The 27522-nt window shown below is 40.1% G+C and overlaps 1 protein-coding gene across 2 annotated transcripts in view; it reads right to left on the reverse strand.

The window, feature by feature from the left end:
* Positions 1-27522, reverse strand: part of THOC2 (THO complex subunit 2) — a 196926-nt gene that overhangs the window by 93874 nt on the left and 75530 nt on the right. For both annotated transcript variants that reach the window (XR_013272430.1, XM_077478429.1), the window contains exons 16-25: positions 27073-27157; positions 23695-23788; positions 22921-23001; positions 22326-22422; positions 21913-22030; positions 15922-16101; positions 12555-12719; positions 12011-12286; positions 9473-9614; positions 1308-1465 (exon numbers count right to left, since the gene is read on the reverse strand). Coding sequence is in view for 1 of the 2 variants with exons in the window: in XM_077478429.1 (XP_077334555.1) it covers positions 1308-1465; positions 9473-9614; positions 12011-12286; positions 12555-12719; positions 15922-16101; positions 21913-22030; positions 22326-22422; positions 22921-23001; positions 23695-23788; positions 27073-27157 (1396 nt within the window). In the remaining variant the exon portion in view is untranslated. The remainder of the gene's footprint in view (positions 1-1307; positions 1466-9472; positions 9615-12010; positions 12287-12554; positions 12720-15921; positions 16102-21912; positions 22031-22325; positions 22423-22920; positions 23002-23694; positions 23789-27072; positions 27158-27522) is intronic.

Genomic DNA, 27522 nt, shown 5'->3' on the forward strand with positions numbered 1-27522 from the left:
GGCAAGTTGTTACAAACATCTTGGAGAACTAACCACAGATCTTCTGTGGATGTAGGCTCCCTCAAATCCTTCTCTCTTCATGTAACCCCAGAGATGTTGAGATCAGGGCTCTTTTTTGGGGGGGGGAGCAAACCATCACTTCAAGGATGACATTGGCTTAATATTTGAGGTTATTGTCCTGTTGCAGAATAAATTGGGGGCCGATTTCCGCACCCCAGTTCCTGTGTTTGTGCATTGGACACAAGACTAAGCAACTCAACTATGCACAAGAACATAGAATCTGGGGTGAAGAAAGAATGGCAGCAGGTGCTCTGAACGGTTGACTCAAAATCTGGAAAAAAAGGTGCTCTGGACTGAGGAGTCAAAATTTGAATAGTTGCTTGTAGCAAGAAGCAGTTTGTTTACTGGAGAGAGGTACAATAATGAGTGTCTGCTGGCAACAGTGAAGCATGGTGGAGGTTACTTGCAAGTTTGGGGCTCCAATTCTGCAAAAGGAGTTGGAGATCTGGTTTCAGGGTCCTAAATGCTGGGAGATAAAGGCAGATATCCATCATGCCATACCATCAGGGGGGTGTGACTGGCCCCAAATGTATTCTGCAACAGGACAATGATCCCAAAAATGCAGCTGTCATTAAGCACCATCTTCAGAGTAAAGAAGAACAAGCCCTGATCTTAACATTAGCAAGTTTGTCAGGGATTACATGAAGAGACCGAAGGGTTTCAGGAAGCCTACATCCACTAGTTTTTCAAGATGTTTGGATCAACCTACCTGCCGAGTTCCTTATGCAAGTGTACCTAAAAGAATTGATGCGGTAATGAGTGGTCACAACAAATATTGATTTGGATTTCTATTCTGTTTGTTTACCTTCCATCATGTTAACCGATAAAAACTATTTAACACTTCTATTTCTGAACACATTTTTAATATATAGCATTTTTTGCACACCTGCCTATATATATATATATATATATATATATATATATATATATATATATATATATATATATATATATATATATATATATATATATATATATATATATATATATACACACACCCACACATATATACATACACACACACAAAACACACACCTTGCGTCAGCTGTATTCCCTTTTGCTTTAAGTGGATATAAGCCAGCCCTATACTTATCAGTTTTTAATTCAGTGAGATAACCCATAATAAGAAAATTAATCAACTTCAGGGTTAAATTATTATATAGCAAGTACATCTCTACTAGTAAATACCAACCGACTTTTTTTCCCCACTGACAAGTACGTGCAAGCCATAACTCTGTAATACTTACTCTATCATAACACAGGAGGGTAGAAAAATTAGGGGTTTTCTGCAGGTGTACAAGCTCCACAAATCGAGCACAGTAAACAGCATCAATTGACGAAAATATACATCGAGGAAATATACAAAGCTGCAAAAATTTTGTGATGGTTTCATTCTTAGTAGATCCTAAAACAAAAAAGTTAAAAAGGTTAGTACACTTCTAGTAGCAGTAAGCATTTGCTTAAAACACATTTATAATAAAGAGGAGATGCTATTTCAAGGACTGAAAATAACTCCTATTTTATAATTATACTGGGCTTTTCATGAAGACAGAGGTTGTCGGTTGCTGGATCCGACATGGTAATAATGACTACAATGGTAAAAGCTCTTATAAAACATTAAATGCAGAGAGGGACTATATACACGACACCAGGCAGATTGGTTTGGTTTACATGGAAACCACCACATTTTATCTATCAGTGGCCCAATTAATGTTAACAGTTAAAGTGAGTCGTAAAAGGGGATTTTAGTTACCATACAAAATCCTTCTCTGAGTTCGATGGACACTAATCTTAATTTTGACCGCAGGGTCTAAAGCGCCACCTACAGGACTAAGACACTAGGCAGAAAAAAAAAAAACACTCAGTACCACCTATGGGCTGTCCTATCTGGTAAAAAGCCCATCTCTGCTATAGGCAGCTCAGTCATAAACCGTACCAGGAAAATAAACAAAAAAAAAAAAGAGGGGTGGATGCTGTGTCAGTCGAACACCGAAAAAAGGCATTTTATTGTGAGTAACAGAAATCCCGTTTCCTCTTGTGCTTATTAACAGATACATACCTTTAAAGTGGGAGCCGCTCTCAGGACCGCAGGAGAGCTGCAGCTGACAGAGCCACAAACTGACCACGGTGTCAAGGCCCAGCAGACATGATGAACCATGGTCAGTTTATAGGGGGTGGGCAGAACCAGGCAGGCTCAGCCAGGTATTTCAGGTGATACAAGGGGCCAAATTACACAGTACAACTACTGTTCTATGCTTTAAAGAAACAGGATCTATTTTTTTTTGGGGGGGGAGCTTTCATCTTCACTGTAGGGACTTCCAAAGTAGTGCCCGATTCAACAGGAAATGGAGGCAGAGCTGTCTGCAATCACAAACACGGAAACTGACCTCCTGAAGGAAGCCGTAGCAGACAGGTACACACGAACTGCCCAGGCCACATCCAGCAAACTCCTTAGGGTGCCAAGGGTACAATGTCCTGTTTAAGTAGGGGGAAAAAAAAAAAAAGAAGGACTACCTCTGGCAGGAAGGAGGGGAGCATGAATGGAGAACTACCTGATCTCCGTGCAGAACCAGGAAGGATGACTTGCAGGACAAGGCCACTAGCTCTGACACTTAGCATGCAAATGTGACAGCAACCAAGAAGTCAACATTCTAGGAGAGTGTAAGCAAAGGAATAGGTCCAAGGAGGACGTGGCTTGGCATGCAGAGCGGATGGCAGCAAGATAGAGGAGCTCCGCTGAACCCTCGGCTCCTATAGCACAAACGGCACAGTTCAAAGAGGAAAATATGAGCACTCACCGCCACAACTCTGGTAACTGCACACGCTGTTCTGCCCCCCCTCAGCATACCAGACATATTTAAAATCACAGCCCCACCGCCACAAGGCCACAAGGCCCAAACAAAGATGGCACAGCCTTGTGGGGTAGAAGAATTCAGCGAGGACTCACAAGCCACATACAAGGATGGGGCAAGGGTACAACCGTCCACCTAATCATCCCCTCACACTCACCACTATGATGAAGATGGCGGCAGACATAAAAAGCACATTTTCGTCCGCCATCAGGGAACTAAATGCAGATACACTGTCCCTGTCAGAGAAGCTGGAGGGGGTGGAGAAAGCCGGCTCCAGAAGGGACAAAGCCATAACACACCTGGAGAGAGTCATAGACTCCCAACTCTACACATCTCATTGAGATGAACTGATCTAGACAACAGGGGGAGAAGGCAGAATATTAGGGCGAGAGGCATCCCTGAATCAGTGGAACAAGGCAAAATCCCATCTGCATGACAATTTGTATTTAATGAGCTGCTGGAACACCAGACACGCAGATCGAATTTGAGAGAGCATACAGAGCCCTGAGAGCCAGTCCAGCTGACTCAGCTCCCCCTAGGGATATAATCTCCTGCTTGCCGAACTTTAAGATAAGAGGAAATAATGGCTAAAGTGCGATGCAATGAGCATATTACATTTAATGATACAGAGATAACCATATTTCAGAACCCGTCTCCCACAACTCTGAACAGGGGCCCCTGCTGGCAAAGCATTCCATATAAATGTTAATTCCCTTTCGCAGGTTATTTCACAAAGAGGTTGTTATACAGGTAGACTGGAGATGGAAGCTCAGACAATTCCAGCAGGGACTGGGCTGTGGGACTACTGCCGAAACCCCCCTTACATGCAGTACCGACAGATATTCACCTGGACAGGGGTGGAACTCCACACCTCTACATTTACATCAGGGTCCCACACCCCAGCACCCTTAGGACGCATAGATAACAACTTTCTTCATGTTGCAGACCATTACTTCTGCATGCAGCTGCAGTATGTGGGTGGCTCTCATGATCTTGAACTGGAAACCTTCCTTGGGAGCTCTTTTTACAGAGCACACTGGCAATCTAATTAGGACTGTTGTCACCCATCTCTGTGAACTGCCATTTGAATGCATAATTGGCAAAGGTCCGTGTAGCTTAAGTGAAATGTTTTGATTGTTTAAACCCCTTTAGGGGATCAAGGTTGGCATTCACAACAAAGCAATATACAACTTGTGTGGTTTTTTTCGCGATAGCACCTCTGATCTCTCATTCACCATGATCTATTCCTCAATGGGCAACAGCCCAACTGTGATATCACATAATGTTAGAGGTCTAAATGTACCCCAAAGGAGAACACAGCTGTTATGTCACCTTGGGAAGGGAAAGCCTGCCTTTGTTTATCTACAGGAAATGCACATTCGATCAAATTCCATCCTTAAATGGACTGACTGTTATTTTACCAAAGCATCCCACGCCACTACTCCATATTGATAGGAAAGAACTTGGGATTCACACTTACTCAACAATCGGCAGACCCAGTCGGTGGCGGGGGCTCCTCCTTCTCAAGGGGAATATTGGGAAATTCCCTATCACCTTAGCTAATGTGTTTTTCCCCAATACAGCACATTTCTGTCAGAAACTGATTGATGAGCTTTGCCTCTGGATGTATAGTAATTGGCAGGGACTTCAATATTCTGCTTGGCCCCCTCCAAGACACCTCCAATGGCAGATGGACTATAACGTTTCGCAAACTTAAAAGAATCTGAACAATGTTGAACTCATTGATGGACTCGTAATGGGTGAAACATCCACAGAGGACAGACTATAACTACTTTTCCATGGTCCATAACAAGTACTCCCGCACAAGACTACATTTTTGTGTCACAGTGGGACCTAACCCTCTCGAAGGACGCACACATAGGGACAAGGACCATATTAGACCACGCGCCTATTTCACTGACCTTATGATTACAGGACATACCTAAGAAACCCTGTAGTTGGCAGCTTAACTCGACTTTGCTGACTGACCCCCTGTCCTTGGAACCAATTTCGGAGGTCATAAGTACGTACTTTAGGGAGAACACCACAGACAATGTATCACCCCTCACCGTTTGGGAAGCCCACAAATGTGTGCTGCGAGGTAGATTGATTAGCTTAGCCTCACAGAAAAAGAGGGCCTCAGAGAAAGAACTGAAAGCCATGCTATATAAAGTGCTGAAACTAGAAGCCCAACAGAAAAGATCGGGTTCAATTAATTTAGCTGACGACTAACGGCCCGCAAAGAGTTGCAGGCTAAACTGGGCCTACAAGCGAAGCGGATACTGTTATTACAATAAGTTTTTTTTTTTATAAACACGGGAACAGAAGTAGCAAAATTTATAGCTAGGGCACTGAGGGACATTCGCTCCACCACATTAACCAGATCAAAAAAAAAAAAAAACTGGTACACGCCACAGACCAAATAGCATTGGAATGCCATGGTTTTTACACAAAACTTTACAATCTCCCACCCGGGCAAACCCTGCATCACTTGAGGGATCTAGATCCCAGATTATAGAGCAATATTTGACACAAAGCAGCCTACCATGTCTGTCCACCTCTGATGCAGTTGCAAATTGACAAACCCATTGACATAGTGGAACTCCTACAGGCAAATCAAAACCCTGAAATCTGGTAAAAGCCCAAGACCAGATGGCTTTTCAGCCATTTATTACAAAACCTTCTTGTCCCTATTAGCGAAGCCCCTGCTTAACGCACTGAATTCTTTAACACCTCAAGAACTACCACCCTCCTTCACTATGGCACACATCACTGTGCTCCCCAAACCTGGCAAAGGTCCCAGGGTCTGCTATAGCTACAGGCCACTATCCCTGCTTAACCTGGACATAAAACTTGTATCCAAAATCATAGCAACAAGATTATGCAGACTCTTACCAGACATTGGTCTGGAACAAGTGGGTTTCATGCCGGGAAGGGAGGCTCATGATAATGTCACTAAAGCCATGAATCTTATCTTATACACATGCTCAGAGGACATACAGAAGGCGGCCTTCTCCTGTCCACGGACGCTGAGAAGGCCTTCAATAGAGCAGCATGGGACTTTATGTTCACGGTACGCAAGCATATTAGGTTTCGGTATAACGCCGAAATGCATGCCAGCAGGTTGGGCCGAAGCCCGACTGCTAGACTGAAGATTAATGGGACACTCTCAGTGCAGTGCAGATACATAACGGCACCAGACAGGGCTGCCCCCTGTCCCCGATTTTATTTATACTACCGTTAGAACCATGCATACGCACCATAAACAGGAACCTGGCGGTCAAGGGCTTGTCATTAGGGTCTACACACTGTAAATTAGCCGCCTACGTGGACAATCTTCTATCTGTTCTCACTCAACCTGGAATTGCCACGCCTCCTCTAAAGACTGGGTGGGAGCAGAAGGCCTACAGACTAAGACGCCCCTGAGGTTTTTGCCATGGGCTTCTAAAGAGAGCACACGCTACCAACCTAACACTACATACCACAATTGGACCGACATCAAGAGTCTTCCAAACAGTTACGCAACACTACAATATAGCCTCCACCCCCTGTCCACTGATGCCACTACGTAGAGTATGCGCAGGGCCACACCACCATGTCATTCCATCACCAAGCAAATTTGACTCCCATGACTGTTTCTCACTGTGTGGAAAACTGCAAGCTCAAAACTTTTGACCGATTGGAGTCTGAATTGCAAGCAAAGCATTTCACCTATTGGAGTAGACAGTTACATGATTATATCCTTCGCACTGCCAAAAGGCAACATTTTGTACAAGAGACAACTTGGTTTGAACAACTATGCATTACAGGTACCCCAATTGGAAAAGCAAACTCCCTGATGTATAATTGATTACAATCCAATAAAGGCGGGACACCATGTAGACATAAGAAAGAGTGGGAAACAGCCCTTAGAAAGAACTTTACAGACGAACAATGGCTTAACGCCTGTATTGTCGCACATAAATGCTCTATGAGCTCTACTACTCAAGAAACATCATATAAAATGTATTGACGAATTGGTATTTCACCCCCGTCAGGCTGCGCGCATGGTACCCAGAAACAGATGTATGTTGGTGCTGTGGTTCTGATAAAAGGTACCATGCCCATGTTGGATAGAGGAAGCCAGGGTTATAACCCGTCAGATTATTTTTCACAACTGTGACCCATTGCAGAAATTTCCCTTACCATCTCAGTCAAAAAAGGAAGCGAGGAAATCCCTGAAAATTAACAAGGAATTCCTTGGGGACCCCCGGGTCACCAGAACTAGTGTCCCCATAGGAAGGTTTCCCTTCTATTACTTATCTGATGAGTAATGATAATGGTAAACAGGACAAAGAGGGAGAATATCTCTGTAACGGAGACAGAGGCTCCTTTAAAGTGGTTGTAAACCCTTTACACACACTTTTACCTACAGGTAAGCCTAGATTAAGGCTTACCTGTAGGTGTTCAAAATATCTCCTAAACTATCACGATTTAGTCGATATTTGCAAAAAAGAGACGGGCACCGATGTCTACGGCACATGCGCCGTAGATGACGCAGGCGCACCGTAGAAACCTTTAGAAACAGTGATCGTGCCATGACTGATGGCTCCGGTGCACATCATTGCGGCTCTGTCCAATCACAGTGCCAGAGCCACGATACCGGAAGGAAGAGGGTGAAATATGGACTCTTCGTGGAGGCAAGGATATAGAGGACATCGCAGGCTTCGGTTTCAGGTAAGCGACACATAATGCTTTACCTTTGCAGGGAAACAAAGAGGACGTAAAACCCATCAGGGTTCAATTCCTCTTTAAACCAGTCATGTACCGAAAAGAGTTTTGGGACCACAAAGGGACGCTTCAAGTGTTCCCGGTCCTTTTAAACAAAAATATTAATGGTAAGTTAAAATCTTAATCAGAACGAGTAGGCTTGCGCATACCACCATACCACTTCCTCTGCAACCCTTGAGGAATCCTCCATTGTTAGCGTTTCTCACACAGAGATAATACGTGGAGTTACCAGCACCTTTTCTTGTGAGGCAACAGAGGCGGAGGGCTCACCCTTGCCAGAGGGATTGAAAATCGTGTCATCTGGGCATGCAGGAAAACCTGGGGCCACAGCAGTAGCATAGCATGATTCAGGCTGAGATACATCTGAAGAGGAAGGGGAGAGAGCCTTGCATCCAAATGCCACCTCCACCTGGGAGACAAAGGCCTCGAGGACCACCAACTGTAAATCCAATGGGACAGGGCACTCCGAGGACTCCACTGCTTCCACGAGGGTATGAAAAGGGAGTCATGGGCCTAAACCCCAATGCTAAATCCACCCAAAAGTTGACGTGCCACCAAGGGAAGCCCGTCCGGGAAGGGCAACACCAAACCGCCCCTAAAAGGGCCACAGAAGAAAGGGGGAGCACCCAACAGGACTCACCACTACCACAACCCGCAGAGGTGAGGCATAGAAAGTGGTCCGTACTGCCAAAAGGGAGGAGGGGCCAGACTGGCAGGAGAGACGGGCCTGGACGGGAAGAGAAGCCGTAGGCCCAACCACCCTAGGAATGGGACTGTCAGTCACATACGCATAGCAAAACGTCTGTACACACACTATTCCTTACTTAATCCAGCGCTGTGCCCATCTGCAGTGGCTCTCTACTTTCCCAGGACAAAGTCAGTAGTGGCAGCCATTGGCTCCTGCTGTTGTCAATCAAATCCTGTGAACTAAGACTAGGGGGCAGGGGCCAAGCTATGCTGTGCATCTATGGAAGCACACAGCCCAGCTTCAGGATCACGCATGCATGTGTGCCCCAATAGCGCACAGCTTGCTATGGGGGCACAATCAGAAGCAGACACAACAGTGGGAGACCCCAGAGTAGAACGTAAGGGGCCACTCTGTGGTATACTACTGCACAAAGCAGTTAAGTATAGCATGTTAATTTTATTTCTTTTTTTTACCAAAACTAATAAACTTTAGAACCAAATGTTCAACTCTTCAGAAAAAAATTAAGAGTTTTACACACACTCCCTGTCAAAGCACCGTAACGCAGCATGGGTGGTGCCGAAATGCTTAGTTGGGAGATTAATGGATGACAAGCAGGGTAGTGTGGACTTATTATATAACAGTTAAATAATTGTTTCAGCTGCAGTCATATATGCACTGTTAGTTTCTTTCAATAGATTGTATTCAAGCAATAAGGCTTAAATTGTTGCCATTTACAAAACGTTTCCCCTTTCAGGCAAACATTTTCAATTCAGTACAATCTATTTTGCTCTATGCATCTATGAAGCCAGCACTTTTTAGGTGGTTTATCAGCAGTTTAACAGCAACTATTATTTCAGTAAATCTTTTTAGATAGAAAGCTAGAACATAAAGTTAAAGAACGCTCAGTTCTATTTAGACTTCATGAAACTTTAAACCTTTAGTCGCATATTGCATTGCTACTCTGAGCACTTGCTGATGCAGTGTACTTTTCTGAAAAGGTACAGAAATAAATCACTGTAAAGTAAATGCAATTTTACACTACAAGCACATTTAAAGAGACAATGGACCCTGGCATACTGCCGGGGGCTTTGTGTACACTTACGGGCCAAGAGCCAGGTGTCTTTTTCCAGTTTCATCCTTTGAAGAACTCTGCTTACGTGTTCTGACTGCTTCTTCTCTTCCTCCACAAGCTTATCTTGCAAAGCAGTGCATCTTTCCTTTTCCTTCTTCTTTTTATTTGGAGGCTACATCACAGATTTTTGGATAAAAGGCATTAACTGAAAATCGAGGCTTCAACACGTCAAAGTCAATGAGGTTAATTTGCACACTGCTTATGTTGGGCTCTTGTTCATTACAAATGCAGAAGCTATAGGGTGATGCGCTTATTGACATCAATAACAGGCCCACTCAAAGATGTATTACAGAGAAAGTGCATTAGTGTTACAGGAACGTTACCATTGCCAAGTTAGTTTGCAGATTGTCCCACTTAACATTCTGCTAAAAACTCTATTAGTGCTGCTTGGACAAATCCCGAAAACTGGTCTTGAAAATTTGGTTGTTGGTGCAAATAAAAAATAAATAATATCACGGACAACACTCTAATTGTTCTTATATCACCCAAAGAAAGCGTAAATGCTTATTTTCTTCTTTTTTTTTTTCTTTTTTTTTTAATAGCAACTATACTCATTAGGTTGGTTATACGATAACAAAAAAAAAAAAAACTCTTTACATCCATTCTTTACATAAAGGCTCAGTATCCCCTTTTCTTCATAAAAATAAGGATACTGAATTTCTATCACAATTGGTTTATTTTACTTAAAATAATGTACTACTAATACCACAGCTAAATAAAGGTAAACTACAATATAATAATACATTTTTGTTCTTGAGTTTAAAGTGGAACTTCACTCTCTCAATCAATATGGACTATTTTTAATGCTTATTCCGCTAGCATTAGTAAACAGATGGGAAAGTATATAACCTGTTTCCCCGAAAATAAGACCGAGCGTGATTGTCGGTGATGGCTGCAATATAAGCCCTCCTCCCAAATAAGCCTTAGTTAAAGTCCATGTAGGTCTTATTTTCAAGGTAGGGCTTATTTTTGGGAAAACAGGGTAGGGCTTATATTGCAACCATCACCGACAATCACCCTAGGTCTTATTTTCGGGGAAACCGGTTATCATATTTGTTTTCAACTTTTTTTTTTTGCATTTCCTTTTGTTACTTCCTGGTTTCCAGGCCTAGGCAAATTATGTCATCCCAGATGTCATCCATCACAGGAGTCTTCAGAAGGAAAGGAGGGATTTTCTCAGCCAAGGACACCCTCCTGCCTGCATGCTTGAGCCAAGGGCAAGTGGATTCCAAGTAAATGCTGCATGAATTATCTGCTCTTACTCAAGATGGCCACGGGCAGAAATGATGATAGGGGGCGTTTTTCAAAGAGATTTCTTAGCAAAATAAAGCATGGAGACATGGAAGGATGAGGGTGCTTGCTTTGCATATTAAAAATTCATTAGTGTTTGTGGTGCTAAAATACAATATACGTGAGCTTCAAATATACTTTAAGACAGCACGTTAAAGTGTTACTAAACCCATAAAAGTAAAATAAGTCTGCATATGCAGTAAAGCATGCTCGTTATACTCTGGATAATACTCTGCATTGTGTGAAAAGGCTGTTTGATCTTGTATGCACAGATTCTCCTCCTTTTCTACTGACTCCAGAACATGTCCCGATAAGACAGAGTCTTTGGAGTCAGGCTGCACATGCTCAGTTTGGTGTGTATTACTAGAAGTGTTTTTTTTTTTTTTCTTGGGAGAGTGCATGTGATTAGCACTGTCCAGACATAGAGTCAGGGGTCCTGCATCCTGATAAGACAGCTTAATGCAGCATGAAAACTCCTCCTACAAGCCTAATCAGGAACGGATAGAAGTCACAAGATTACTGATGAGAAAAAGGCATTTAGCAGTTTATATTTAATAACATAATTGCATTTTCATGTTCTGTGTACTGTGAGAGACCAGATATAGTGAATGCAGGGTCCTGGGTTTAGTAACACTTTAGGAATGAACCAATTTACAGCCCATTTATCTAAGACAGCCATATCATATCAAAGTTAGGAGTTTCTCGGTTCATAAAATGTGATTACACACTAATATCTATCTATATGTATATATGTATCTATCTATATGTATATATGTATCTATCTGTATCTATCTATATGTATATATGTATCTATCTGTATCTATCTATATGTATATATGTATCTATCTGTATCTATCTATATGTATATATGTATCTATCTGTATCTATCTATATGTATATATGTATCTATCTATATGTGTATCTATCTATCTATATGTATCTATCTATCTATCCATCCATCCATCCATCCATCCATCCACATATATATATATATATATACATATATATATATCTATATATATATCTATATATATATCTATATATATATCTATATATATATATCTATATATATATCTATATATATATCTATATATATATATATATATATATATATATATATATCTCTATATACATCTCTATATATATATATATATATATATATATATATATATATATCTCTATATATATCTCTATCAGGAATCGAAGATTTCAACTTACCATTTCAAGATTGTCATCAATGGCTTTCATTTGTATTTTCAATTTATTGATTTCTCTGTTGTAGCTGGAGGATGGAACAGCCAGGTCATACATCGTCAGAGACCAGAAAGTGGCATAAAACTGAGGGCTGATATCATCCCACACTTTAGTAGGGTGTAAAGAAATGACAGCTTCATGAACAGGAGCCATCACAACCTCGCATGACGTAATATATTTGTGTACTTTATGTTGCTGCTTGTTTCCCTTCTCCGTCTTCTTTAACTCATCATATTTTGACTGAGGAAGTAAGCATACATCAATGAAATAAAGATATTATGCGTACACATTACAACAGATGAAACAAAACCATTTCATAATATTGTTTGATAAACTAAAATACAATTGCATCCAAAGCACTATAATTTCTGCTTAATCTAAATTAGTTTCAAAATTACTTGTAGAGTATCAAGAACAAGACAAGCACTATAAAATTTAAAATGCAGGAAAAAATAAATTAAAAGAAAGTTAGGTCTTTGCTCTACAAGGCTAGGTAGGGTATACTTACAGAGATGTGATGAGCATACATAGGTCGAGACAGGAAAAATGCAGCATCATGTGGGGTGTGAAATTCATTGCACAAGACATCTATCGATGGAACTCGTTTTATGTAATCCTCTGTACTGAGATTAGATGCCAAAAATCCACCAAACTGTACCAAAGTATCATGACACTAAAAGAGAAGAGATGATTCAACACAAACCTAAAATCAACCACCAGTAATGGCAACGAATATCATTTAGGGAAAAACATAAAAAAAAAAAAAAAAAAAAAGAATAAAGCACATGAAGCAATCAAATGGTTTGCCTTAATCAGTGGGAAACAGCATAATATGTTGAATTTAAAAGCAACAACCTTTAGAGAAAAAAAATTAAAAAATCAGGTACAGTACATATGTGAGCTTCCCAAAATAATTCAAGCGGCTGTAAAAGGTAGGGTTTTTTTTTTTTTAACACCTTAATGCATTCTATACATTAAGGTTTCAACTCCCCTCTAGCTCACCTTACACTTTCCCAAGCCCATTCTCAATCCAGCTCTTTGCCTGAGAGCAGCGGCCGTCTCTCTCCTCACCTGACAGAGAGGCAACAGCAGGAGCCATTGGCTCTTGCGGCTGTCAAACGTAGTGACCAGGAAAAGTCCACAGGCGTGCCACAATAGGTAACAGCTTCACGTGGTGGCATACAGAGTAGAGGAGGAGCCAGGAGTGCCAGTGGGTGACCCAATTAGAGGAGAATCAGCAGTGCTATTTAAAAACCCATTGTACAGAGCAGGTAAAATGTGTCATGTTATAAAAAAAAAAAATATATAAAAAAAATAAAACAGTTTTGCAATCACTTTAAAAACAGAACTTCTGTTCATCTGTCTCCCCGCCCCCCTCCAGTGCCACATTTGGCACTTTTTGGGAGGGAGCATGTACCCATTTTTGACAGGTACCGTGTCCCCAGAAGTACGGCACCCTCCTCCTTCCCCCGGCGCTGGGCCAGTGAGAGCATAGTGCGCTTCACATATGCGCAGTAGGGACCCATGGCAATGGCGGCAGTACCCGTCAGCTGATGGAAACATCAGCTGCGGTGCCGACATTTCTGGACTCCTGGACATGCAAGCGTCCTAATATTAAAAGTCATCTGCTACAGTATGTGTAGCGTGTCACAACAAGATACACTTCCCTACCCACAAAAAGACAAGTTAAAAGGTATGCACACAGCAGGGCCAACTATGAACGTTATGGCGCATCTTAGCTTAGCTGTAAATTAATATGTTTGCATCAATAACTGCAGCCTGCTCAAAGTTCGCCTTTTTCAAAAGAAATACTAAATGCATTCATATTAAACAATAAGAAGAAAAAGAAAAAAAATGAGCATTGATATTTTTTTCTTAGAGTCTGCAAAACATTAGCAATTACAATTAGTAGATTGAGGGAAAGTTCACACCACATGCAGCCCAGTCCATTTTTTTTTCTGCATCAAAAACGCATAGAAAGTAGGTTATATTAGTTTTCAACTGCATAGTTCACACCAGTGCTTGCAGTTCCAGAAAAATAAAAATAAAATAGAACATGCTGCATTTTTCCTGCACTGGAACGCTGTAAAAAGCATCAAAAATGCACTGGCGCACGCCTAAAAGCACTGGAACAAATATTTGCTTATTAAAGTTCATTTAAATAAAAAAAATAAAAAAAGGGAAAACGCACGAACTGCATCAAAAACGTGCATGCAGAAAAGCATCTGGAACGCATCCGGACTGCGTTTCTATAGTATGAACTGGCCCTGAAAGTGCAATGTTCCTGCAGACTAATCCTTCTGTCCCATAGTTACAGTGATATACGGACCTCCCGCTATGAGGTTGGAAGAAGCACCTGTGCTCCATAGAGAATTAAGAGTCCTGCTGCGGAGGCAGATGAGACTTGTATTTTCGTTAATGAATGGCACAGCTGTGCATGTGAAGCCGCGCAGCAGCTGTTACAAAACCAAATTCTGATAGAAACCAGAGGGAGGGTTATTCAGTAAAAGGGGAGCTGCAGCCCGTGAACATGTTTCATGTTACACACTATATATAGATAGGTGTAACACGAAACAGAAACAGGTAGACTTTGCTTTTAACCACTTGCCTACTGGGCACTTTTAACCCCTTCCTGCAGAGGCCAATTTTAAGCTTTCAGTGTTGTTGCACTTTGAATGACAATTGCACATCATGTAGCGCTGTATCCATATTTTTCACACAAATAGAGCTTCCTTTTGGTGGTCTTAAAACACCACTTGGTTATTTTTTTGTAAAAAAACAAAAAAAAAGGAGGAAGAGGAAGAAGAAGAAGAGGAAGAAAAGGAAGAAGAAGAAGAGGAAGAAAAGGAAGAAGAAGAAGAGGAAGAGGAAGAGGAAGGAGGAAGAGGAAGGAGGAAGAGGAAGAGGAAGAGGAAGAGGAAGGAGGAAGAGGAAGGAGGAAGAGGAAGGAGGAAGAGGAAGAGGAAGGAGGAAGGAGGAAGGAGGAAGGAGGAAGGAGGAAGGAGGAAGAGGAAGAGGAAGAAGAGGAAGAAGAAGAAGAGGAAGAGGAAGAAGAGGAAGAAGAGGAAGAGGAGGAAGAGGAGGAAGAGGAGGAAGAGGAGGAAGAGGAGGAAGAGGAAGAGGAAGAGGAAGAGGAAGAGGAAGAAGAGGAGGAAGAGGAAGAGGGAGGGAGGAGGAGGGAGGAGGAGGGAGGAGGAAGGAGGAAGGAGGAGGAAGGAGGAAGGAGGAGGAAGAAGAAGGAGGAGGAGAAGGAGGAGGAAGGAGGAGGTAGGAGGAAGAGGAGGAGGAGGAAGGAGGAGGAAGGAGGAGGAAGGAGGAGGAAGGAGGAAGAAGGAGGAAGAAGGAGGAAGAAGGAAGAAGGAGGAAGAAGGAAGAAGGAGGAAGGAGGAAGGAGGAAGGAGGAAGAAGGAGGAAGAAGGAGGAGGAAGGAGGAAGGAGGAGGAGAAAAGACCAAAGATTTAGGAAAAAAAAAAAAAGTTTTTCTTAGTTTCTGCTATAAAATTACTACTTTTTTTCCCCTTTACTGATGTGCACCAATAGGCTGCACTGATGATCAGTGCAGATGTCCCTTTTCACACTGGCCAATTAACGGCTCTCTCCTCGCGCTGTGACAGCATGAGAAAAGGAATGCCGATAACCAGCAAATGTGTTTACGTCATGATCAATTGTGATCGGACACAGTTGATCAAATGGTAAAGAGCTGCGGATTAGCTTTTTAGCCCAACCTGTAATCAGCTGTGTCCACAGGAATCATACGACGCCCTCTCAGAACTGGCCGGCCTCGCTGTAGTAGTCATTTTGCTTCAGCAAGGTTGGCAAGTGGTTAATCAGTGTTGACCAGAATTGAAACAGCCTGACAATTCTATTCTACTCACCTGATCATACAACTTTCCAACCAGCTTCAAATGCTTTTCTCCTCCTTCCTGAAATATCACACCGTTTCTCTGTTGGGCCATCAGAAGACACAAAGGAAGAGCCAAGTCATGGTCCAGTAAAGCATCTTTTAACCTTTGAGAAGACTTCTTTGTGTTTCTTATTTGGCCAAAGTAACCTCCCTGTGGCAAAATACATTCATTAAATTACTATACAAGTTAATGAAAACATTAGCCTATGAAATATGATGGATGCTTCTATACAGTATATTATACATCTCTGATTACCAAGAAAATGGAATTATTAGTCAATTAATGCCATGAAGAACCTGGAAAATATTGAATTTTAGCTTACTTATGAAAGCAAGCATGAAAGCGTTTATTAAATCACATGTGCAAGTTGCAGTGTTTATTACAGACAGAGAATTTTTCAGCCCTTTTGATCCTGAACGACCTAGATGTCCTAATTGAGATATATATATATATATATATATATATATACATACATACATACATACATACACACACACACATTTGTTGGTGTTTTGTGTAGTAATTATACCTATTTTTGGTTACTCTCTGAGACCATGATTATAATATTGTATATGTACTTTATGTTTAACAATTCTCTTTATGTGTTTATTCATACAGTATTCATACTTGTCAATGATATTTAAAGCTCTTGAATAAACTCATTTATGAGTGAAACATGTTGGGCATCATATCACACTGACTGAGTTCGAAAAAGATTCTCCAAAATCTCCATGTACTGTATGGAATTGTATCTGTGCTAGCGGTGTTTTAGAAATTTATTATAAACAGACAACAAATTTTGCTAAGATTTTTTTATTTAAAGCTCATTCTGAGTAATTACTATGTGACTTTTTGTATTTATTTGTATTTTTTGATACCGTTAAAAGTCCCGTGAGGTTGGTTACCTCTTCCCATGTTCTATACTTAATATTAAATATTTGGGATGTGGTATCATTGCGTTTTGGTGGCTTCACTTCACTATTAAAATATTACAGACAGGACTTTAATAAAATATATGTTTTCTTTTTACCAAACAAATATATGGGAACTGTAAATGGGAAATTTGACAAAATAACCATTTGCTTCACAGTACATATTTTAAGTTGGTGAGGCCAGCGACAGCATGCCAGACATAAACTGTGACCCCATTTTCTTGTGGGTGATACCAGCCTCTTGTATTGCAATGAGAAACAAAGCATTTATAGTGCAAAGGCCACATATAGGCCATAGAGTTTAAAAAGATTTCTTTGCTTAAAAAAAAAGTACTTATTACAGAGCTGAATATTAAAAAAAAAAAAAAAAAAAAAAAGTTAAAAACGATCGATCATTTTGTATCTCTGAGTTTAAAATAAAACTGTATTAAAGTTCAGCACTGTGTGGCTATTGTATAAAGCCCTTCCATTTTAACGTCTTGAATTACTGTAGGAGAGCATATAGAAATCATGTGCTTTGGCTAGGAACTCAGAACTGAGTATATTTCGTTACCTCAGCCCTTAAAGTTTTTATTTTACATTTCAGCAATACCGTTGCGTCTAAATATTAAAAACAGGATTTTTTGTTATGCACCATAAAATTCTTTTCTCCGAGCATATTGATGGATTGGTTCATTCTTGGCCATAGGTTTATAGCACCACCTACAGAAGTAAGACACTAGGCAGAAAAAAAAAAAAAAAAAAAACAGTGCCATTAATGGGCATTCCTAGCTGGTAGAAACCCTCCTCTTGGCTGTAGGCAAGAGAGTCACAAAACAGCACAAGAAAAAGGACCAAATTGTGTCCATCAATGAACGCAAAGAAAGGGATATTACAGTAAGTAACAAATAGCCCCCCCCCCCCCTTTTTTCTTCTTCTTACGTTCATTGACAGGAACAGCTTCTCATTATTCTTGCCCATAGGGATGTCCCAAAGCAATGCCTTAAAGCGGGAGGTTCACACAAAAATGCAACCTCCGCTTTTCGTGTCACATTTGGCACCTTTCAGGGGGGGGAGGGGGGGTGCATATATCTGTCTAAGACATGTATTTGCACCCACTTCTGGGCATAGACTCCCACGGGAGTCTATGCTTCTTCCTGTCCCCCAGTGCTGTTTGCTGGGACACACACAGATCCCAGAGACAGCAGAGACCATTCGGATTGCACTGCGTGACTCGCGCATGCACAGTAGGGTACCGGGAAGTGAAGCCACAAGGCTTAATTTCCTGATTCCCATACCAAAGATGGCGGCGGTATCATCCAAGGACTGTGGGATGGTTCGGTCTCGGGTGCCAGCATCACTGGACCCTGGGACAGGTGAGTGTCCTTATTTTCAAAGTCAGCAGCTGCAGTATTTGTAGCTGCTGACTTTTAGGGAAAAAATTTTTTTGCGGGACTCCCACTTTAATAATGAGGGGTGGGAAACCAACAAGATCCAACAGGCAACCACCTGAAGAAAAAAAAATAAAAAAAAAACACCCCTACAGGGGAGACAAGAAACCACAATTGTCTGCAGAAGACCAGGTAGTTGCCTTGCAAACTTGAGACACAGACACTTGATGGCAGAGAGGAACTAATCACCATGGAAGTGTGTCATAACTGGGAAGGGAGGATCCCAATCCTTAATGGCATAAACCTTAACCACCATCTGCAGGATACATCAAGAAATGGAGGTAGAGGAGGCCACTAGGTACAAATTGTGAGGTCGTTTTTTATCCCGGTGCTCAGGCAGATTAATCTACTCACTAAAATAAACTTCATAGACAGGACAAGCACAGAGGCAATGCCAGCAGTTCTGGCCATAAAGCGCTCCACAGATACCTTATTACCAGTACAAGTTCTGTAAAAGCACCCAACAAGGAATTCACAAAACACAGGTTAGGCCTACAATGTGCAATCCAGTGGGGTCTAGTACTCTAGGGCAGTCCTAGGCTGAAAGTTTGGTGCATCACTAAAGGAAACACCCCCCCCCCCTTTTTTTTTTTTGTTTAGTACAGAAATTACAACACAAAGAGCAAGAGCAGAACCAAAATAAAATAAAGGGGTAGAAACATTGGTGAAGCAGGAACATACTACCACCCTTAAACACCACCACACCCCCATTTCTGCCCTTCCATGACATAGAATTACTACTTGTAACATACCACAGCACTGAACCAGAGAAGTGGGTAACATAGTAAGGTCAAAACAAGTCTGAAACCTAGAAACAGAAAAAGCAGAATCTCACTACAAAGCCACCTTTTGCCTAAAACTATCGTCCGCAGAGCCATAAACATCTACTTGATAGAATTAGCAAAGGTGTGGACAGAAGGCCAACAGCCTTACAAACAGAAGAAGCTTGATGTTGAATCGTTGAGGAAGCCTTCTATGTGCACTTTCTTAGAGGTTGCTTCATGTTCCACTCTAAATACGGGTGGAACATGCAGCATGTTCCAAAAGGTGAACTTATCCTTTTTATGGTTTCACTGGTAAGATGGGTCACTGGCAAATCCACATGGGGCACAGACCTCAATTTACCAAATTCCCTCCCAAAGAGGAACATGTCCAAAAAACATGTCCAGAACCTTTCAAGGTGCTTCCAGTGCATCCAAAGGAATACCTCAAATTGCTGGTGTGTTGGAAGGCTCTTTAGTGTAGGAGCTCCAAAAGACCAAAGGCAGCAGACAGAAGGCTGATTCTCCAGACGCAGAGTGGAACGTCACATCAATAAATGCTAAAAACAGTACATCCAAGTTAAAGGCAGGATGAGAAATCTAAAAATCAGAGGCGTTTGAGATGGTCTCCGACTGTTGCCCCAGCCTATAAGGTCTTGGGTGGATCAGAAATTGATTCTGCAGGGAACAGGAGCATGGTTAGGGCCTCTACAGCTAGTATCGTTGAAGAATTGGTCAATGTTTTGCGTGAGTGCAGTAGAGGACCTCGATGACTAAGCAGGGGCTCGACCTCACTCAAGAGTTAACAGGAGGCGGCATACAATATAAACATAGGGTATCATAATTACAGACATCAGTGTTCTCAGCCAGAACAGAGTAAACATTCTGAAAATTGTTGAGTGAGCTGGAGTCATCCATTGCAGCAGGACCATTACCCGCCATTTAGATACAGACATGTTGTTGTCACGTGTCAGTAATGCAACTCACTCGGGGTATGAAGCAAGGCCTCAGGTATTTATAAACCCAAGAAGCTGATGAGAGTCTGAAAGCCGGAGTTAACCAACTGAAGATCAAAGATGCACGCGACGCTTTTGCAAAACTGGAGTAACAGGGCAATGCTTCCTCTATGTTGAAGGATGTACTGTAAAAAAGCATAGCTAGCACAACTCCCACCCAGGGAAAGACTTAAGTGCTCAGTACTTCCGAATTAACCCTTCCATGTTGAACACACACAGTATCTCACAAAAGTGAGTACACCCCTCACATTTTTGTAAATATTTTATAACATCTTTTCATATGACAACACTAAAGAAATGACACGTTGCTACTATTTAAAGTAGTCAGAAAAGGCAGGAAACTCAAAATGTGCCCAGAGGTACAAATTGTGAGGTCGTTTTTTTTTCCCGGTGCTCAGGCAGATTAATCTACTCACTAGAATAAACTTCAGAGACAGGACAAACACAGAGGCAATGCCAGCAGTTCTGACCATAAAGCGTTCCACAGATACCTTATTACCAGTACAAGTTCTGTAAAGCACCCAACAATGAACTCACAAAACACAGGTTAGGCCTACAATGTGCAATCCAGTGGGGTCTAGTGCTCCAAAGCTAAGCTGTAGTAAAGGCCAGTCCAAATGCTTGCCCTATTGGGACCAGCTCAAGCAGCAATGTATCAAGACATTTTTATTGACGAAAAAGGCTTTAGGAAGCAAAGAAAAATAGATGGCAAAAAATAAAAATAAATAAATAAATAGCTTTCCTATTAGAACTGAAGAAAAGACCAACATACCTTTATAGGTCATTAGCAAGAAACTGAGGCATGCTGGCTAGAGTGGAGATTATCCTGCTGTAGCCAGATATAACCCCACAGCATATGACTAAGCAGTGTATTTATAGTAAAAAAAAATATATATATATATATATATATATATATATATATATATATATATATATATATATATATAAATAAATATATATATATATATATATATATATAAATATATATATATATATATATATATATACACATATACATACATACACACACACACACACACACACACACACACACACACACACACACATATACACACACACATATACATATATCTCCAGTTAAACTGCATATACATTTCATCAGTGTGAATGGTGACAAAACTAAATGTAAATGTTACTAGGTCCAATTTTGCTCCAGGTTGAAGGTTATTCATTCATACAGAATAGAGTGAATTAGGAAAATACTAAATCAGGGATGTGCAATTAGCAGACCTCCAGCTGTTGCAGAACTACAGAGTCCCATGAGGCATAGGGAGACTGACATCCACAAGCATGACACTCGGAGGCAGAGGCATGATGGGAGTTGTAGGTCCGCTAATTGCATATCCCTGTACTAAATTATGGCCACTAAATGGAGCCGAGGATAATAAGAATCAATTTTTTTACTGCAATTGTCAGCTACATTTAGTAACCACAATTTTTTCCAAAATCACTCCATTTTTAAAAGAACACTCAAACTAGATCCCTAGTCACACAAGGATTACATGGTACATGCAGTATCACATGAAGAACAGCTCTGCGGATTTTTCATAAATACACCCCTTACTTTTACCAACAATGCACCAGAAATAATAGTTTGTTCAACACAAGTAAGCCCTTAAAATGAAAAAATGTTGACTGGTGGGACCAAAATGTAGAGCGTAGCAGATTTTTCAATTATTGCATGGTGAAAGTAACCTATGGTATACAAATCGGCATGAATATGCAATGGATTAGTGGAAAGTAAAGACCCCAGGGTGGTTGTGCGTGCTTGACGTGTCATAGAGCAGCACATTTCCCTCACCTCCGCTTTAAGTTGCTCTCCACCAGTCATTGCTTCCAGCTGCTCCATTGTAATTTCTTCTGTGATTTCAATCCCAGCCATCTTTTGTACCACCTCTTTCAGAATCAGCAAATCAAAACTGCAAGGCAAAATAAATAATGTTGAGATTTACTACAAAGACTAACACCCAGCATTTCAAGAACGCAGCTCTGTGAAATTAAATGAAGTGAAAACGGCACAGAATATATATATATATACACACACACAAAAAAAAATATTTATATGTTTGGGGATATATATTATAGAAAATAAAGCCAAGCAGGATTTTTCAGTTCTATAAGTTCAGGGAAAAAAAATAATATATATATATGTATATGGAAGTTAAACAAACAAATAAAAGGGCAACACATTTTTATATTCTAAGCAATGCTTACCTTTTTCCAGCTTTTAGCTGGTTTGCTACATACTGCAGAAGCCCAGCCAATTCTATGGGATATTTCCTAAAAATTGCTCCACAAAAGCTAGCTAGACCTGCAGGATAAATATAAAATAAAAATTATGAGACATGAGACCTTTCTGAAATTCAAGCAACAGATATTCACACAGCTATACAGCTCACACTGAGGCCTTGTACAAACGTGCTCCTACTTGTGTCATAGTTCACACAGCGAGTTTTACAAAGTGATTAAAGTTGCAATTTCTTGAATCTCTTGGAATAATTATTGGCAAGAACGGTTTAGTTGAGTTTCTGGGTCTGCACACTTGCTTATGTTTATCAATTTTAATTTTAGAGCATGTAACTGGAACTGATAGAAAATGCAAAAGGTGGGCAGGAAGACCCAAACCTCACAAGAGGACAGGAATACAGAAAGGATTGGTGGCAGTGAGATCCCACTTCTGCAGTAACCCAAGCATATAAAGGAGGGGACATTCACTCCGAGTTGTACTGACCCTTGACTATTTTTTGTTTATCAGGCAGGATCTAAAAAAGGAATATAAAAAAAAAAAAAAAAAAAACAATGTACTAACTCTGTAACCAGCTGGAGATTGTAGTGTCGTCGTGCTTCATCTTTTCTTTTTCTGGATTTGCAAGAGCTTCAATTATACAGTCTATATATTTTCAGTTAAGAAAAATATATATCCTATTTTTACCATTCTCTTATGAAAATGACCAACATAACATCATTACACAAATTGTTGTCATCCAGCAAAAATGTCTATTTTACCATAGGATAATTATATTTGAATCAAGTCCCTCTTCCCCAGCAGCAAAGTCTTACCATACTTGATTCTGTACACTGTTCAGCTGCTGGAAACAAGGAAAGAAAGCCCGGTGTAAAGCTCCAAGACAATCTACTAGAGCGGGGATCTCCAAACTACAGCCCTCCAGCTGTTGCAAAACTACACATCCCATGAGGCATTGTTAGTCAGACCTGACAAGGCATGATGGGAATTGTAGTTTCTGAACTATAGGGTCATAGTTTGAAGACTTCTGTACTAGAGGATTGCAGGACTCAAGACCTATCCCCATGTGACAGTGATGGGCCAATCACCAGCACTATCACAAGGGTAAGGCAAGCGAGTCACATGCTCCTCTAAATCCTGGGTACCTTCTTTTTCCAGAAAGGAAACCAGACTACCTCCTGCTTAACAACAGGCATTTGTAGCTTTGCTCTTTATGGGTTTGTACAGTCAAACAAACAGGCGTACAAAAATCACAATACTATTGAGAATTTTGAAGGTCGTGTGTTGCAATGTACAAACATTTAAAAGACATAAAAATAGGTTAAAAAAAAAGGATACATGCAAGGACATCATAGTTTAGGGAAGTGAGGTATTTGAGCGAGTCCACAACAGGCGTTATTAAATTGTCATAATTTTGTATCTGTGAAAGAATCTGCCGGGAAAAAAAAAAAAAAAAAAGAAAAGAAAAAAGGGTTAACTGACAAAATACAGGTGTACATCAACATACTAGAATAAGCCCCACAATGCAAAAGGAGGTTTAAGTGCAAAATATAATAATAATATGTATAATATATATATATATATATATATATATATATATATATATATATATATATACACACACACACACACACACACACACATACATATGCACACACATATATATACACACACATATATATATATACATATATACACTGGTCACTGGAAGTTCAAAATGCCACCCCAAAATATTTACAAAAATGTGAGGGGTGTACTAATTTTGAGTGAGAGATAGATAAATACATACACACACAAACACACACGGTAATATAAGTATTGAACACGTCACCATTTTTCTAGGTTAACGGGTTCCCGACTGGCGCACGCCGATGTACGTCAGCAGAATGGCACGGGCAGGCATATTGGCGTACAGGTACATCCCATCTTTAATGCCGCCAAGCCATCGCAAGCGCACCGGTCGGGACCCCCGTGAGTCCGGTCGCGGGTCCCGCAGACTCGATCGCCGCGGGCATACCCGCGATCGTCTCATGGGGTGGCTGAACGGAGAAAAGACGCTGTAAACAGCATTTCCCCGTTCTGCCTAGCAACTAGTGACACTGATCTCTGCTCCATGTGATTGGAGCAGAGATCAGTGTTCACTAAATGAAAACCCAGCCCCCCACACTTAGTAACACACCCCTAGGAACACTTAACCCCTACACTGCCACCCACTGGTTAACCCTTTCACTGCCAGTGTCATTTACACAGGAATCACTGCATTTGTATAGCAGTGATTGCTGTATAAATGACAATGGTCCCAAAAATGTGTCAAAAATGTCCGATGTGTCCGCCATAATGTCGCAGTCACAATAAAAAAAAAAAAAAAAACGCTGATCGTCGCCAAAAAAAAAAGTAAAAAAAAAAAATTAATAATAAAAATAGCATAAAACTATCCCCTATTTTGTAAACGCTATAACTTTTGCGCAAAACAAATAATCGCTTATTGCGTTTTTTTTACAAAAAATATGTAGAATACGTATCGGCCTAAACTGAGGGAAAAAAAATGTGTTTTTATATATTTTTGGGGGATATTTATTATAACAAAAAGTAAAAAATAATGCGTTTTTTTTCAAAATTGTCGCTCTATTTTTGTTTAGAGTGCAAAAAATAAAAACCGCAGGGGTGATCAAATACCACCAAAAGAAATCTCTATTTTTGGGGAAAAAAGTATGTCAATTTTGTTTGGGAGCCACGTCGCACGACCGCGCAATTGTCAGTTAAAGTGACGCAGTGACGAATCGCAAAAAGTGGTCTGGTCTTTGACCAGCAAAATGGTCCGGGGCTGAAGTGGTTAATACAAGGTGTTATTGACATTAAATTTTCACCACGTTAACAACCTATGTAATCCATACAAAGAAATCAAAACAAATAAGTTCAGAAATTAAGTTAAGTTTAATAAAATGGAATGACACAGGGAGAAAGTATTGAACACGCTAACTGAAATGTATTTAAATACTTCATATAAAATCCTATGTTGGTAATGAAAGCTTTAAGACGCCTCCTATATGGAGAAACTAGTCGCATTCATTGCTCAGGTGTGATTTTGGCCCATTCTTCTACACAGTCTTCAAATCTTGAAGGCTCCGTGGGCCTCTTCTACGAAATCTGATCTTTAGTTCTTTCCATAGATTTTTCTAATGGATTCAAGTCCAATGATTGGCTGGGTCATTCTAGCAGCTTTATTTTCTCTCTTTGAAACCAATTTGGAGTTTCCTTGGCTTTGTGTTTGGAATCATTTGTCTTGCTGAAATGCCCATTCTCATTTCATCTTCATCTTGGTAAATGGCAGCAGATTTTTTTCATTCTTCCTTCAATGATATGGAGTTTGCCAGTACCATAGGCTGAAAAACAGCCCCACACCTTGAGGTTTCCACCTCCAAACTTCACTGTTGGTATGGGGGGTGTTTGTGGGGTGATGTGCCATTTGCCCTCCAAACATAGTGTGTATTATGGCATCCAAAGAGTTCAATTTTGGTCTCATCTGACCAGGCTATATTCTCCCAGTATTTCACAGGCTTGTCTAAATGTTGTTCAGCAAATTTTAAGCGAGTGTCAACATGCTTTTTCTTCAGCGATGGGGTCTTATGTGGCGAGCGTGCATACAGGCCATGGCGGTTGAGTGCATTACTCATTTTCTTTGAAACAATTGTACCTACTAATTCCAGGTCTTTCTGAAGCTCTCCACAAGTGGTCCTTGACTCTTGGACAATTCTTCTGATTATTTTCAGCCTCCTGTCAGAAATCTTGCACCTGGTCGTGGCCAGTTTATGGCGAAATATTTTTTTTTCCACTTCTGGATTATGGCCCCAACTGAACCCACTGGAACATTCAGAAGTTTAAAAATCTTTCTGTAACCAATGCCATCGGTATGTTTTGTAAACAATAAGTTTGCGAAGGTCCTTAGAGAGCACTTTGCTTTTACCCATCATGAAATGTTTTGTGTGTGACACCTTGGTAATGAGACACCTTATTATAGGCCATCAGTTGAGACTGAACCACCTCCCATTCATTTTTACAGACAAGGGGCAGGATTGCTTTCTAATCACTGATTTTATATATATATATATATATATATATATATATATATATATATATATATATATATATATACATATATACATATATACATATATACACACACACACACACACACACACACACACACGCACACATATACTGGTGTCTTGGCTTTCCATGCTTTTAGGTACCTCCCTTTCTTTATGCGTTCTACACTTTTTCCTTGTGTCATTACATTTTATTATTATTTTATATAACTTAATTACCGAAATGTATTTGTTTTGGTTTCTGTGTGTATGGATTGCATGGGTTGGCAACTATGTGTGGTGAATATTTCATGTCAATAGCACCTTTATAACAACATTTACCTTTAAAAATGGTGACGTGTTCAATACTTATTGTGTAAAATATATTCTTTATATATATATATATATATATATATATATATATATATATATATATATATATATATATATACACACACACACACACACACACACATATATATATATATATATATACATACATATATACATACACACATATATACACACACATATATACACATACTTTAAAAAGAAGAGTGACAAAGACATACAGGCTACAATAAAGCTGCGCAAAAAGCTTCATTTTAGCAATTGTGAATTGTTAACATACGTAGTCAAACAAAATTGTTGGATTGCTATGGCTTAGTTTTCCTATTTGCCGTCCTGATGGCTTCACATTTTCTTTTGTTAGACGTCTATATGCAGGGAGAAAAAAAAAAAAAGTTCTCTCTTTATTACAATGTTTTAAAAGCACTATGAACAGTTTAAATTGGCCATAAAAAAGCAGATCTACTATAAAATAGCTCTATCTATATCTTTATTTTTTTAAGTAAAAAAAAAAAAACAAGAGGAAAAAAATAAAAAAAAAAGAGGATTCTGTAAAAAGCAAAAGACATTTATAAGATGAAAATCTTTTATGAGAAAAATATCATAAAAGGTCAAATAACTGTTGATTTCCACGGAGTACTCCATTCATAGATCATACAAAAACACAACTAAGGAAAAGCTCGTCATAACAGCAAAATCTTCACTTAACATTTTCAGGTAATAAAAATATGTT

Source organism: Lithobates pipiens, unplaced genomic scaffold (assembly GCF_037356315.1).
Source record: "Lithobates pipiens isolate NorthernLeopardFrog02 unplaced genomic scaffold, aLitPip1_a1.2 Scaffold_1, whole genome shotgun sequence".
NCBI classification, from domain to species: Eukaryota; Metazoa; Chordata; class Amphibia; order Anura; family Ranidae; genus Lithobates; species Lithobates pipiens.